At 36.2% G+C, this 15,155-nt stretch overlaps 1 protein-coding gene across 1 annotated transcript in view; it reads left to right on the top strand.

Annotated features, from left to right (window-relative positions):
* LAMA2 (laminin subunit alpha 2) overlaps positions 1-15,155 on the top strand; it is a 621,727-nt gene that overhangs the window by 570,412 nt on the left and 36,160 nt on the right. Inside the window, exons 50-53 of the mRNA XM_024122539.3 lie at positions 3,384-3,546; positions 4,227-4,371; positions 10,638-10,776; positions 12,855-12,866. Coding sequence (XP_023978307.1) covers positions 3,384-3,546; positions 4,227-4,371; positions 10,638-10,776; positions 12,855-12,866 — 459 coding nt within the window. The remainder of the gene's footprint in view (positions 1-3,383; positions 3,547-4,226; positions 4,372-10,637; positions 10,777-12,854; positions 12,867-15,155) is intronic.

The following is a 15,155-nucleotide window of genomic DNA, read 5'->3' as shown; positions in this document are numbered from 1 at the left end:
TCTAAAGCATTTAAATGTCCTTTCAGCAGTGCATATTATGTGTTAAGACTGTAGCATCACTAATTATCAATTCTGCAAAGATCTTAGGCCTTCATTATATAAAGTATTATATGAATTAATATAATTATAATAGGCTAAAGTTCTACATTTACTGAAATAATTCCTTATTTTAAAAATTCCTAATATACCTTTTTGAATTATACTAATATTTTGATCAAGAATGTTACTGTCGGGGCTTCCCTGGTGGCGCAGTGGTTGGGAATCTGCCTGCTAATGCAGGGGACACGGGTTCGAGCCCCGGTCTGGGAGGATCCCACATGCCGCAGAGCAACTAGGCCCGTAAGCCACAAGTACTGAGCCTGCGCGTCTGGAGCCTGTGCTCCGCAACAAGAGAGGCCGCGATAAGTGAGAGTCCCGCTCACTGCGATGAAGAGTGGCCCCTGCTTGCCACAACTAGAGTAAGCCCTCGCACAGAAACGAAGACCCAACACAGCAAAAATAAATTAATTAATTAATAAACTCCTACCCTCAACATCTTAAAAAAAAATAAAAAAGAATTAATCTAGTACAAGCCTCAATTACGCCCCAGAGCTATTAAAAAAAAATAAGAAGAAGAGTGTTACTGTTTTTGTGAGTGCTCTGATTACAAAGTCCCATAAGTTTTGAGTGGCTTGCCCTAGCCCTATTTTTCCATAAGCCTTGGTAATTTTAGGAAAAATATTTTAGAACTCCTGGTGTTTGTTTTCTTTTCAGGAGAACATATAACACATTTTAACATAAAATTAATGGTTGCACTTTTAGAGCAGAAATGATAAAATGGGGGAGATGATATAGACAAGGCTACAAGACATAGACTAAGAACATGTTGTAGAAGATCTTGGAATGTGAGTTTTAGAAATTTGCATTTATTCGGTAGTCAGTAAAAAGGATATAATTTTTGTAATGTTTTAGAAAAGATTATCTGTCAGGGCTATAAAAAAAGTGTATCTTATTTTTCTTAAACTTCTGAAAAATCACATTAAGATTAAAATAGGGAAAAAACTGCTACTAGTAAAATGTATTTAGCTGAACACTGAAACAATGATGAAATATTAATATACTAAAGTTCAATATTCATCTAGTTCTATGGTTAACAAGTTTTACATGGAAGAGCATGGCTGTTCCAAATAGCATAATTAATCTTTACTAACTTGACCAGAAATCCAGGTTCAAAAGAGAAACAAAAGGCAAGTTAAGAAGCTTAGCATTTATTAATTAGAAAAGAATAGTCACTCTTCCTGGTAAATGTATTGAAAATGAATAGGAAAACTCTAGTATAATGTTAGATGTTGAAATATTGAGTCTATACCTAGAAAGATTCATTTTTTCCCCACCTCAAAGTCAACAATTTGAAGCCAGATTTACCGGTTTTGGCTAATGAATTAAATGAAGTAGGCTGATTTACATCTGTATGTTTTGCTATTCTTGTATAAAACTCTTGCTCGCAGATTTGCCTGTTGTTTGAATAGAAGAAGTTCTAATAGGGTTGGAATAGATCTAACCCTTTCATCTCAGAGTGGAGACACTGAAACCTGAGGTGTTAAAGTGACTTCTGAGATTCCACATCAGACTTCAGGGTACCTGCCATCTACTCTGCTATTTTTTCCATTGTGTGTTGAGGAAATTAATAGATTAAGGGCATAAGAACACCAGGATACAAATATCCCAGGGTTTCCGTACAAGGAAAATGAAATGTGATATATATTTTTTTATTCGAGTGCCTAGCCTGACATTATATATGAAGTTTTGTGTTTTTTTCTCTTCAAGTTGTGAGTAACAATGCACTGGGCTAAAGCACTCGGGAAAGTGTCAGTGGTGACTCCCGCACCCTATTGTCACTGGTAGCATGGCAGTATATAATGCAAAATCCTAGGATTTGAGAACCTCATGGAACTTCTCCTAAGTAGATGCTACATTACATTTTCTTATCTCAAATGTGGTGCTCTAGATTTTAATGGATTTGTTATAATGATGAAGGAAGACCAAAATTATTCAGCTGATTTATTCACATATATTGTTAATAGGCTGATTTAGTCCCTCAACCTTTCAGTGAACACTTTTCATAAATATTGAAAAAGCATCTTTTAAGTGTACATTAGAAAAAAAATATATGGCATCATCTGATCTTATACCTATTTAGATATATCTTAAATTTACAAAAACCTGACTGTGAAACGCATAGTTAAGACTCTTCCCTTCCTTTTGTCTTCAGTTTTATTTCTCCTTTTCCAGAAACAGAGAGAAAGCCAATTTGTCTAAAATGTGTAACAGTTCCTCCTCCTCAAGGCCATTAATGTTTATACCCTATTATTTTTCTCATTAGCCAAGATTGCATGCAAATACTATTCTAACCTCTTGTTATTTTATGAGATTACTATAATATTTCTCATATCTCCTCTCTTTTCTCAAGTTAATACAGCACTCCAATTTCACAGATTCAAATATAAGCTAATACGCAGATATTTAAAGTTTAAAAATATCTCCACAATCAAAACTGACTCTGTTAACATCAATTAGATAAGATAGATAGATGATAACTTTTCATTTGAAAAAAATCTTTTTAAATGTTATATTTACAAGACTTATCTTAGATATTCATTACTTATTCAACCAATATTGATTGAACATATATTCTCTGTGAGGCAATTTGCTTTACTAATATCCCTTTCATTCCACAAATATCTACCAGATTCTGCTATTAGCCAAGTACCACACTAGATGCTGAGTTTGTGCCTGGCATGGAGCCTGGCCCATAATCTCTACTTGGTTTCATAGAGCTTACATCCTGGTGAAGAAGACAGATCAACAGACACACATAGTTAGAGGAACCCTTCATTATCTGAATTAAATCTGTCCCAGAAAAACCTACTGCATAGCAAGAGTTCAGAGAATAGAAGCCTATATCCTGGTACGGCTTTTTTTTCTTACAACTTTAAGTTAGTACCTTTCAACCACCTTCACTCTTCAGCCAACCCCTACTCCCTGTTATGTTATGTATTTGGGGAATGTAATAATGCATTCTCAGCCCATTCCAAAATCCCACTAGTTCAAACCACTAAAATACACTTAAACACTTAACTAGCCACCAAGCACTTCAGCAAAAGTATTTAAAACATCAATGACCTAGTTACTGAACACCTAATGAAGTCAGGTGAGAGATGGTGGTTACTTGGTCTGATGGTGGCAGTGGAGCTGGAAAGAAGGGGAAGGATGGAAGATATATCTGGGATGGTTCCTGCCCTACAACAGCCTACAGTCCAGTCTCAGAAGACAGTAGTGTGATGTATTGAATACTGATGGACCAAGCAGACATCGTCTGATTCATGTGAAATGTCTCTCTTCAGTCCGCAGGTAGAAGATAGTGAGGGGACTATTCAGTTTGATGGAGAAGGCTATGCATTAGTCAGCCGCCCCATTCGTTGGTACCCCAACATCTCTACTGTCATGTTCAAGTTCAGGACATTTTCTTCAAATGCTCTCCTGATGTACCTTGCCACACGAGACCTGGTAAAGATTTGCACAGCTGATCTTTCATGACTGAAAATATGTTTGCTTCTTTTTTGTAAGGTTCCAATGCAGTTATCAGTTTTGTTGAATTATCAGTTATTGTTCAAAGGAGTCTGGGATGGCTGTGTAATAGCCAAGAGTGATGCATAGTGTTTATATATTTCCATCAGTAACTTTAATTACAGACACAATTTAACTTTTATTTCTTTTCAGTATAACTCCCTTATAATCCTTTAAGAGAAGCACCCAGTAAAGATTCCCCCGGTATGGAAACATGCAGCAGAAAAACTACTTCCTTAGTCTTCTTCTAGAGACCTAAGTCAAAAGGTGGTTCTAAATAGCCTCATTATTTTTTTCCAGGTCAATATTTCTTAGTAAATTCTTTCAGGAAATGTACTTTTTAGTTTGCTTAATATGTTTTCAAAGGAATCCACTTTTACTCCTGTCATAACAGGATACATCCTAGTAATTTGGTTGTGACCATTTGCACCATAATATCACACCCACAAACATTCACAAAATAGTAACACCAATTCTGTATCCAAAAATGGATTTCAATTACAGATCAACACAGTCAGTAATTTAGCCATAAAGCCCTATTATAAACTCCACAAAGAAAATGAATACCCATATATTTCTCTGTGTATCTGATCACTGGTGTGTTTTTACTCTATTAATAGAAAGATTTCATGAGTGTAGAGCTCACTGATGGGCACATAAAAGTCAGCTATGATCTGGGTTCAGGAATGGCTTCCGTTGTCAGCAATCAAAACCATAATGATGGGAAATGGAAATCATTCACCTTGTCAAGAACTCAAAAACAAGGTGAGTTTCTATAGTAGTAATGCACTCAGCGCCTTAATCATGCTATCCAAAGCTCCCACGTACCTAATCATGAGGAAGACTCTGTCTGTTATTTTTAGGTACTTACAAATTCTGTGAAAAATTGATACAGTCATTTCTTTGGCTTAGCTTATAGGTGGTTTGGGTTAGACATGACTGATTGAAGAGCCAAATGGTTCTCTGTCATTTTCTTTTGAAACTGAGAGCTTAATTTGAAAGCATAAAACTGTCTTACAACTTGTAAAATTATATCCTGTAGTAGATTTGAAAAACTTGTGTGCTTTCCTTTTCTTCCCGTTTTGCCAAGATATTTCCTTTAGAGTGGCCCACAGGTAGAATTTGTAGGGGTGATAGAGCACAGCTAGCTACCAGTTCTTTACTTTTTGAAAATGCCAAAAATTTGTATGTGTGCAAGTTAATAATTAATAATAATGTAACATTTTTATGATTCCAGGACATTTTCAAAACACTTTCACAAACATTATTTCATGTGCTCATGAAGCAGGTATTTTGTTCTTGTTTACAGAAAGGAAAGTGTAGACTCCAACTTATATGTGGTCCCAGACATATATACATAAGATCTCACAACCAAGACAGAAATCCAAGCCTATTAGGTCTTTGTGGGCTGCTATTTTTATCTTAGTATAATTCCTCTAATTCTGTGTACTATGGCATTACCAATATCTGCAAATGAAACTTAGATTCTTCTGTTTATATAATTAGACTGAATTCATTTTGAACATGCCAGTGTGACATTTCATGAAAATTTAGGCATAACTTTGCACCATCTTTCATTCCTGCACTTAACAAATATCTGCCAAGAACCAAATAAATACTCTGCAAGAACTAAGTGAAGTCTGTGATAAGTCCTTGTCTTTATGGAACTTGCAGTCTAATGGGGGAGATAGACAAGTCAATCAATGGTTCGAGAGTAGAAATCTAATTGCCATGTAGAGATCTGCATAGCAGGCTAGGAATCTCAGAAGAGAGAAACGTCAAAGTCAAACCCAGAGGTCAGCCCCCAAGGGAGCGCCCTGAGCCATGAGCAGGAACAAGTACTCTGGGTGAAAAGCACCTTTGGACAATTCAGAGAGGTGAACATCGTATGAAAGCCTCAAGGGCTCAGTGAGCATAATACATCATCATACCCCGTTTTCCAACTGCTTTTCCTTGGAACAGGAAACCCTGGAGAAACTCCTCAGTTTGGACAAAAACTGGTTTGCACTCGTAAAATAAATCGGAATACTGTTGTCCGTATACATTGTTCCCGAGTAAGTCACGTTTGCGTGTTGGAGACTCGGCACAGGAGTGAAGAAGAATGTTTAACTCTGTTTGATCCAACACTTCCCAAACTACTTTGATCACCAGAATCCTTCCATGCCATACTAGCATTTGGCTGAACACACTTTGGGAAATGCTTTAGGAACTACAAGTCAACCCATAGGCTAACAGGATGAATGTTGGCAGAAAATTACCAGATGAAGCTGGAGGGAATACAGAGTCAGTTTTTATAAAGGGCCTTATGAGCTAAACTAATGAGTTTCAACTCTTCCTGAAATCAATAGGGAACTACTAAGAGTTTTAATCAAGAATGTGACACCATCAGATTTGTGTTTTAGTAAAGTTTCTTTAGCAGCAACCTGGAGGGTAGATGGTGACAATTTCAGATGCTCCTGCAGTCTGCAGGAAAACCAGGGGAGGAGCAAGGAGAAGGGAACCATGAGAATGGATAGGAAAGAATGGAGTTGAAAGATATTAAGCATTTTAAAATTGAGGAGCTTTATGATATACTCAATGCAGAGAGTAAGATTTTTTTAAAAAGGAGATAAAAAATGATTCCTTTTTTTTTCTTAAAATAACAAAGAATATGTCAGTGCCATTTACCAAGCTATTGGATACAGGAAAAATGCAGCATAGTTTTTTAGAAAAGATGCTGAGTTCTATTTTGGGTGTGCTGTATTAAAGGTACTCTTAGTATCCTTAGCAACCTAGGGAAGCTGTGTAATTGACAGGCAATTAGTTATGCGTATCTGAGGATTAGCAGAGTTGTGGGGCAGAGATGGATAGCTACAAAGCATCCTCATGTTTTAAATCATTGTACCTTAATAGAGATGAGAAAAACAAAACAGTCATATCTAGAATAAGGTGATCCAAAGCCCTTGAGCAAACAGCAATATTGCAGCAGTATAGTAAAGGAAGAGCCCACAAAGGGAGCTATAAGGAAATAATCAGAGAAAGGAGAAATAAGAAATGTAAATTTTCAGATTAAACTGGAAGCAGGGTGACCAATTAGGTACAATAGTAGTTCAGACAGATGAATGATGGCATGAAATAAGAGTTGCAGTGGGATTTGACAGTAAGGAAATGCAAAATGAATCCACAACGTGATACCACTATACGGTTACTAGAATGTCAAACATTAAAAAGACTGAACATACCCAGGGCTGTCAAGGATGTCAAGCAAGTAGAATTCTTATACACTGCTGACGAGGATGTAAAATGGTACAGCCACATTGGAAAACAGCTTGGCAGTTTCTTAAAAAGTTTAATATAGACCTGTCATATGAAACAACCATTCCACTCCTAAGTATTCACCTAAGATATGTGAAAGCATATATCCATACAGAGACTTGTACCAGAAGGTTCATAGCACCTTTATTTGTGATACTCAGAAAACAAAAAATAAACATCCATCAGCAGGTGAATGGATATACAAATTGTTGCACATCCACACAATGGAATAGTATTTAGTGGTTTAAAAAAAATGAACTATTAATTTGCACGCAAAATGGATTAATAACAAAATAATTTTTCTGAGTAAAAGAAGGCAGACAAAAAAGTACATTTATGTGATATTATATAGAAAACACAAACTAACATATGGTCACAGAAAGCCGATAGAGGATATTTGTTGACTGGGTTTTGTAGGGAGGGACTGGAAGGAAGGATGACAAAAAGGCAAAAGGAAACTTTTGGGGTGATGGATATGTTCATTTCTTGACTGTGATCATTCCATGGATGTATAGAGATCTCAAAACTTGTCAAATTGTACATTTTAAATATGGGCAAATTATACTATGTCAATTTTACTTCGATAAAAGTGTTTTATAAAAAAAGGACAGAGGGCTTCCCTGGTGACCTAGTAGTTAGGATTCCAGGCTTTCACTGCCGTGGCTGGGTCCGATCCCTGGTCGGGGAACTGAGATCTTTCAAGCCATGCAGCGTGGCCAAAAATAAAATAAAAATTAAAGATTAGAAAAAATAAATTAAAAAAGTTTTTAAAAGGACAGATATTAGAGTTATTTAGGAGATGAAATTAGTAGGGCTGTTGATTGGTAAGACGTGGAATGGTGAGGAGAAAGGATGACTCTAATTTAGGAGATTGGGTGGGAGTCTTAGTGCCACCAAATAAAATAAATAATACAGATCTGGGAGGAAAAAGAGAACCATTTTAATTTGGAATATCAACTGGGGAGGTATATAGTGACTCACCTGTTGAATGTGGATTTTTAGGCAAAAATCAGGTCCAGGCATATATATTTCTGAGTTGTCAACATATGGTAAGTAAATATAAACTTGAGCTACCCAGAGAGCTGCAACCTGACAAGTGGCCAAATGAAAGCACATTAGGGAACATCAGCATTTCAGAAGTGTTCAAAGAAATAGGTCCTGGGGAAGGAGACTGAGAATGAGGTTGGAAAGGCAAGAGAATCTTGGAGAAGTTGGCATTATGGAAGTCAAAGAGGAAAATTCTAGAAGGATGGAAATTTTAACCTCACATACTGCATAGATATGGATTAAGATAAGGATCAAAGGACCCCGCTGGGTTTGGATGTAGGGAGGGCACTGTGGATTTTAGCAAGATCAGAATCCATGGAATAGTGGGATAGGAATTCACGTAAGGCCATTGCTCCCTTTCAGATACCAGATTAGTTGCTTTATTCTCAGCTAGTTTGTAAAAGCACTGTCCCTTGAAATTCAAATACACTGTGGAACCACAGTCACTAATAGAAGTGCTCCCTATCCCCCCAAGTGCATGGCTATGGATGCAAGATTGATCATTTAGATTTTGAATGGACTAAGAGAAGAAAAGAATTACCAAAGTAAAAACAATTCCTTTATAACAACTCCTTTATAGCATTGATTATAAAATACTTGTTAAGCCCCTACTCTATGTCTAGTATTTAATAAAACCCTTATTTCCCTGCTTACCCATAAATGATGTCTGAACTCATCAACTCGAAAATTTTATGTTAATGGCTATTCTGTAAGGGAAAGAAATAGGGCAAGAAATAAAAGCAAGTGTTAGCATTCCACAGCAGAACCCACTTCATTGCTATCACTCATAAAGGACAGGGTAGAGTCCTTCCTTTAAATCAGTAAAAATATGCCATCCTCTGTCTCTCTATCGAAGCTAACACTTGGGCCAGTGAGTTTCAGTTCAATTGTGTTTCTGCTTTTTAATCAGTTTTTCTTAGAATGATTTTTTAAAATGCATATATTCACTCAGGGATAAGAAGGAAAGCTACCTCCAGTCTCTGGCTTGCCTGTGATAGAGAGAGAATCTCATTTTCATAGACACCATTAAAATACATACCAGGTCTGTAGAAAAAAAGGCTATTTTCATGTTCCAGTCAACAGCCCTATATGAAAACTTCTTTGCTGATCTGGATAAAAAAGAATATGTGTGAAAAAGCTTGGAAAACAGTTTCATAAATCTTTTTTATTTCAGCCACCAGTCTGGTCAAAAAGATATGTGTGTATGAAATTAATATGTGCTAGAAAGTAATTAATTTTTTAAATCTTAACTTGCTGAATGTTATTTTAATTGGGAACTTATTTTTGAGGTATTCTTTGTTTATTTTTACAAAATTCTGCTTTGAGGATTTGAGGTGTTAATAGGTTTAGGTATTTTATTTTGGACATTTTTTATAAGGCAATTACATTTGGTTTTATTGAAAATACTTCTTTTGAAATGGAAGGACTACAGATTACAATGGAATTCTCAGGTTTGATAGTTCTTTTATTTTTCAAAGAACACTCTTCTAAAAGATGATGAGTTGAGAGACAATAATAATGTTCCAGGGTCAAACAAATTTGGGAAATACTTCATGCTCTGTGTCCCTCTTTTGGAGCAGCACATTACATATTAGCATGTTGAAAGATATGGGCAGCTATAAAATTAATTATATGTTTAATTTTGCTTAACCCAGTGATTGTCATATTTATTTGACCCAGGAACATCCAAGAAACTAGTGTTCCAAAGAATAAACATTTAGAAATGCCCTTATAATCCATTGGTTCAAGTGGCCAGTTTTAGACCCTTGCTATTTCAGATCTTATATCAGGCAAAGACTTAGAGGCCAAATTTGTCATGTTAATGAACCAATGCCTCAATATGCATCAAGGATCCAAAATATATTCAGCAGTCAAAGGCTGGGCCTAGGCAAATATTATGGTGAGAAAGCACATAATTCAGAAGGAGCCTAGCTTGACTCTTAAGAATGAAGAGGGTAAAATCAATGAGATAAAGTGTTCCCATCTGCTCTCTGAACAAAGCAGTTTAAACAGAGAAGAGCCTCTCTTTTTTCCTTTTCCCTTTCTATTTCTGAATTCTTATCCTCATCATACTGGAAGAACCTTTAGAGACCTGAGAGAAAAGCAATAAGGCATGAAGACTGTACCTCTCTCAAAACACTCAGCATCCCCCAACTAAAATGTAATTTACCATGGACGTGGATCCCATCATCTTGCAAAACAAACACTCCCATCTCTCCACTTCCATGCACAGCCGTCTCACCAACATCACTCTGTGGATACTGAAATTTACAGAAGGAACCACACATTCTGTATATTTCTAATTAATAATTGAATTTCTAATTCGATATTTATCTTAGCATTAGTTAATTATCTTATTCTATTTTCTATCTACCTATCTATATTATGGAAAACTATGTCAACTGGTTCTCTGCTGTCCATCTACACTTCTTTCTTTTATCTTGATTAGTTTGCCTTCACTGGTGTTCAGGCTGTTATTTTCATGCTTTCTTTGTGGAACGTATAACAATGTATTTATTGATGTTATTGTCGTTTCTGCAATTATTAAATAGCTGTATATAGTATATGTGCTTGAGAAAGTCAATGTTAATTTGAGAATTAAAGTAAATTTATCCTGAAGGAACAGTGATGATACAGATGTGGTTGGTATTGCGCAAATAGAAAGTGAAAACTTCCTCTTTCCTTTGCAGCCAACATATCAATTGTAGATATAGATACTAACCAGGAGGAGAACATAGCAACTTCATCTCCTGGAAACAACTTCGGTCTTGACTTGAAAGCAGATGACAAAATATATTTTGGTGGTCTGCCAACACTAAGAAATTTGAGGTAAATTTGAGGTAATTTGGTGTATATTTAGAGCTAAGGATTAAGTTTTAATTAAATGGCCACTATGCTCACTAGAGTTCTCAAGTTTAATTACAACAGGAATGTCATAACCTTTAGTTGCAGAAAGGCCTAATCTAAAAATTCATGTTGCATGTTACAATAACACCAGGGTTTAAAAACTAAAGATTAATTTGAAATCTTTGTTGAAGAGATGGATGGGAATTACTGTTTCCCTTACAGTCACCGGATGAAAAGAATTATAAAAGTTATTAAAGGTGGAAACTGGAGTTGAATGTAATTGCCTTTCTCCTTGCACATTCACTGGAGATAATGGTGCACTGACATTGCTTAGTGTTCTGAAAATTAGTCAGTGTTCCAGGACACTGTGAGTATAACCTATTTTATAGGCATGATAACAGTACTGGAACTTTTCCATATGCCTGATGCTAAAGTGGTGTTAGTTATTCTCGTGTCCATGTCAACATTTTTTAAAATGACACGTATGTTTTTTAGAGAGCAGATAGGGAGATATATTTAGCTTGCAGTTTAACTAGTTCAAAAAATTAATAGAAGTAACTAAAAAGTGTCAGAAAATATTTCATGTGGTATTTAATTAGTTTGCTTCTTGTTATGAAACAACTTATAAGGAATACAAGGTATAGAGTATTTGGTGCTCAATAAATGTTAAGTAAATCTAATTAGAATGGGATGCATTGATTTGGCTAACCCGTAAGAGTTTCCTATAAATACAGACCACCATGTTTTTAATTTTTGGTTTGTTTAGTTTGTTAGCTTTTGATGGTTGCAAAAGTCCTGTCTAGGTGTTTCTACTCTAAAAAGACACATTACGATAGGAAGGGTCTCAGAATAACTGAAAAGTACGGTGGTCAATTATTTTCATATTTCTCAGATGAGCAGTGGAAATTCCATCTCATTTTATGATAGTGAGCATGCAGACTGAGGTTTGCTCCTCTCTGTATCTAAACTCGTAAACCAGGCACCTGTCCAGTTACCAGTCTATCAAGGGTATAAGCTGATAAGCTTTAGTGGTGCAGATAAACTGGCTCTGCATTCGTCTACATGATATTGCATTTGTATTAGGAATATAGATTTAAAGTGTCTGGTCAGAAAAATCATTGCAGATTAAGTGTATTTGAATAGTGGCATAGTTATTACTCGAAAATCCATTTATCCATTCAACAGGTGTTTGATGAGCATCTATCAATACTATGTTTCAGGGACTATTCAAATACTAGGGATCCAGCAAATTGTTCGAGGCTAAGATTTACTTTGCAAGATCACTAACTAAATTCTCTAGGAGTGAATTAAATGTAGCCAAAATAAGGCTATCCAAAGGTGGCTTCATTTATTCTTGTGATAATGTAGCTTTAATTACCATAAAGTGATTTTTAGGAATTATCTACAAAAGTGTATATGGTAACTTCATTGAGATGGGTTTATGTATTAGTTTGCAGACTACATACCTGATGAGTCTTTACTGCCAAGATATTTTTACTCTCACAGTACAGCATTTCATAATTATAATACTTCTATGGAATGGCACATTATTTCAAAACAGTCTTTAGACATATATTTGTGACTAGTCAAGGAGCCATGCATTCATAGTTAGCTGTAATTTTGCCTACAAACAGGATCTTAATATGATAAAAGTGCAAAAGATGTGATGAACATGAATTATTTTTATGTATATTAAGTTCAAATTAAGTTCAAAGAGGCAATAAGCTCTCCTTACAGGCCACTCATGAACTCTACAGCATAGCAACACTTGTGCATTTTCCCATTTGTAAGAATGATAAATATGAGTGCTTTAAATTCAGTTCCAAAATTAAAATTTTCCAAGAGAATAGTGTGGGAGATGGTCACCGTTGGACTCTATTTTCACTGTAGTCAAGGGTATATGTCTGTTTTCTTTTCTGTTGGTGTTTTATATTCCTTTCCTTTGTAGATCTCTATGAAATGCTTTCTTTTTTAAAAGATTTATGATTAAAGTGTATTGTTTTACTAAATGAAAATGCAATTATAAGTAAATCATTTTTTTTCTCTTCCCTTTGACCTAGTATGAAAGCAAGGTAAAATTTAAATTTATGCATGCCTTCTTCAAGTGCATGGGTTGGGTAAATGTGGCTTCTTAGATAAAGCAGTGATGCAGAAACAGAGTGACACCTATGCAGCTTTATTCACAGTACATTTCACAAACAAGTAATGCATTCTGAGATCGTTCTCATGCTGCCCTTTGCTTACAAAAATGCTGCTGCTTACCCACCATCACTGCAGTTTGACTTGTTCACCAGCCGTGAGGACAAAGTTGCTCTGCTTATTTGTTCAACCGCCCACGCACAGCGCCGCCAGGCGCACACATGCAGCAGCACACGCTAAGGGCAGCTGGCCAGGTTTATGGGAGAAGTCTAGTTCTGAGGAACAAACTGGTCTCTTGGGTTGAACCTCAGACTCTGGTCTCTCAGGTACCGTACTGTCTGCTGAACAATCAACCTGTGCTCCCAAATGCGTACTACTGCCTGGTTGCTTTTTGCAAGCCTGCAAATATGCAAGCGTTAACATGGCCCTTGCACCTCTTGACAAAGCTGCTTCTTTCTTGCCATGTTTATTTAGAATTTAGCTATGGAGTCAGTATTTCTCTGGAAATACTATATGTAAAACAAGTGTTTGCATTAATGACGAGGAAGTTTATGGACAGTCGCCCTAGCTTCTCAGGAGCATTTCAGTTCCTATTTGTAGGCAGGAGGTTTTAGCGTGGAAGTTGTAAGCAGCAGGCCTCTGTAAGTGGCTGATCAGACTCTGGCTAGAGCTACAGCTGAGTGTTTTGGTATTTCAAAACCTAATGGTGCCAAATTTCCCGAAAGGACATAATGAAGCTGAGCTGATCCAAGAAAGTTTTAAAGCAAAGGCTAGACTTTTAATACCAGAAACTAGACTATATAGAAATGAAAGTGTGAAAAAAACAATCCAAGTTGTTTAATCACGATACAGTTATAAGACCAATCAAGTGCTGTTTGCTGAGATGGCTAAAAAGCAGAGGCTGGCTTTCAGTGAAAATATATGCTAATAAAACTCTGGAATGACATTGTGTAGCTTTGTAATTTTGCCTCTGAGGCAAACAGAGGAAACAGTGGCCTGTGGTTTTCATTAGGAATCTGATCACCATATGTGATTACTTATACCCTGTGATTTTCATAATGTCGAGCTTGCTAAATCATTGTGTTTTGAAATGATTCTTTGTATTTCCCTGAAACAATGAAGTGTATAACTTGTAGGAGTGATTTATTTTATTGATAAGACCCCTGAGAAACTTGTGATAAATCAGTCTTCCTCTAAGCGAACATGGAAGCAAATGAACACTGAGAATGAAGTTCACCCATTTCCTTCACTTTATACAAGAAGAATATAAGCAAGAGTCTCACTCTCCAGTTGGCATGTTTTTTGTAATAACCAGCTGACTGAACAGAAGGGGAAGACCTTGGGAACAAGTGGAAATGATCAAAGAAAATAAAACAGTCCCAGAGAGAGAGAAACAAATAGAACAATTACCCAGCATGACATAAATCACCTGATACACACTCCCAGGGTCTGATTTGCTTTCCTACCTGTTTGTCCTCACGTCATGTGTTTTTTATTAAGACAAAAAAGGAATCCTGCCGTCATGGGACAGTGAGGAGAGAATTAATCATTATCCAAATAAATATAATATCTTGGTGTTGATTGGACAGTTTTTAGAGTTGCTTATTAACATCAAAAAAAAGCATTACTTTTTCCATTGTTGTTGACCTACATTATTCAATAAGGTAACCACTAGCCACAGTGCCTATTTAAATGTAAATTAAAGAAAATTTTTTTAAAAATGGAATTTCCCTGGTGGTCCAGTGGTTAAGACTCCATACTCCCAATGCAGGGAGCACGGGTTTGATCCCGGGTCGGGGAACGAAGATCCTGCATGCCGCACGGTGCCGCCAAAAAGATAAATAAATAACAATAAAAATTCAGTTTCTCATTGGCACAAGCTACTTTTCAAGTGCCAGCAGCCATATATGGCTACTAATTACTGATTTGGACAATGCAGAAAAGAATATTTCCATCATCACAGAAAGTTCTACTGGACAGTGCTGCTATAGGTGAAAGAGGTGTCATCACTATTAACATCCTGCTAGCTTATGTTTATTGAGCACTTACTACGTGCTAGCATGTTTATCCCTTTTTAAGAAGTAGTGAGCAAAAAGTAAACATTCAAGTGTCATTTGGGTACTGAAGCCATTTTCAACCTTATTGGAAAAATTAAATGTATGTTTCGTGACTTTGGTTGCTTGATTTTGTTACTGCTGCAATACAGAATAAGGACTTTAGGG

Source organism: Physeter macrocephalus, chromosome 10 (assembly GCF_002837175.3).
Source record: "Physeter macrocephalus isolate SW-GA chromosome 10, ASM283717v5, whole genome shotgun sequence".
Lineage (NCBI taxonomy): Eukaryota > Metazoa > Chordata > Mammalia > Artiodactyla > Physeteridae > Physeter > Physeter macrocephalus.
This window is presented reverse-complemented; position numbering and strand designations above follow the sequence as displayed.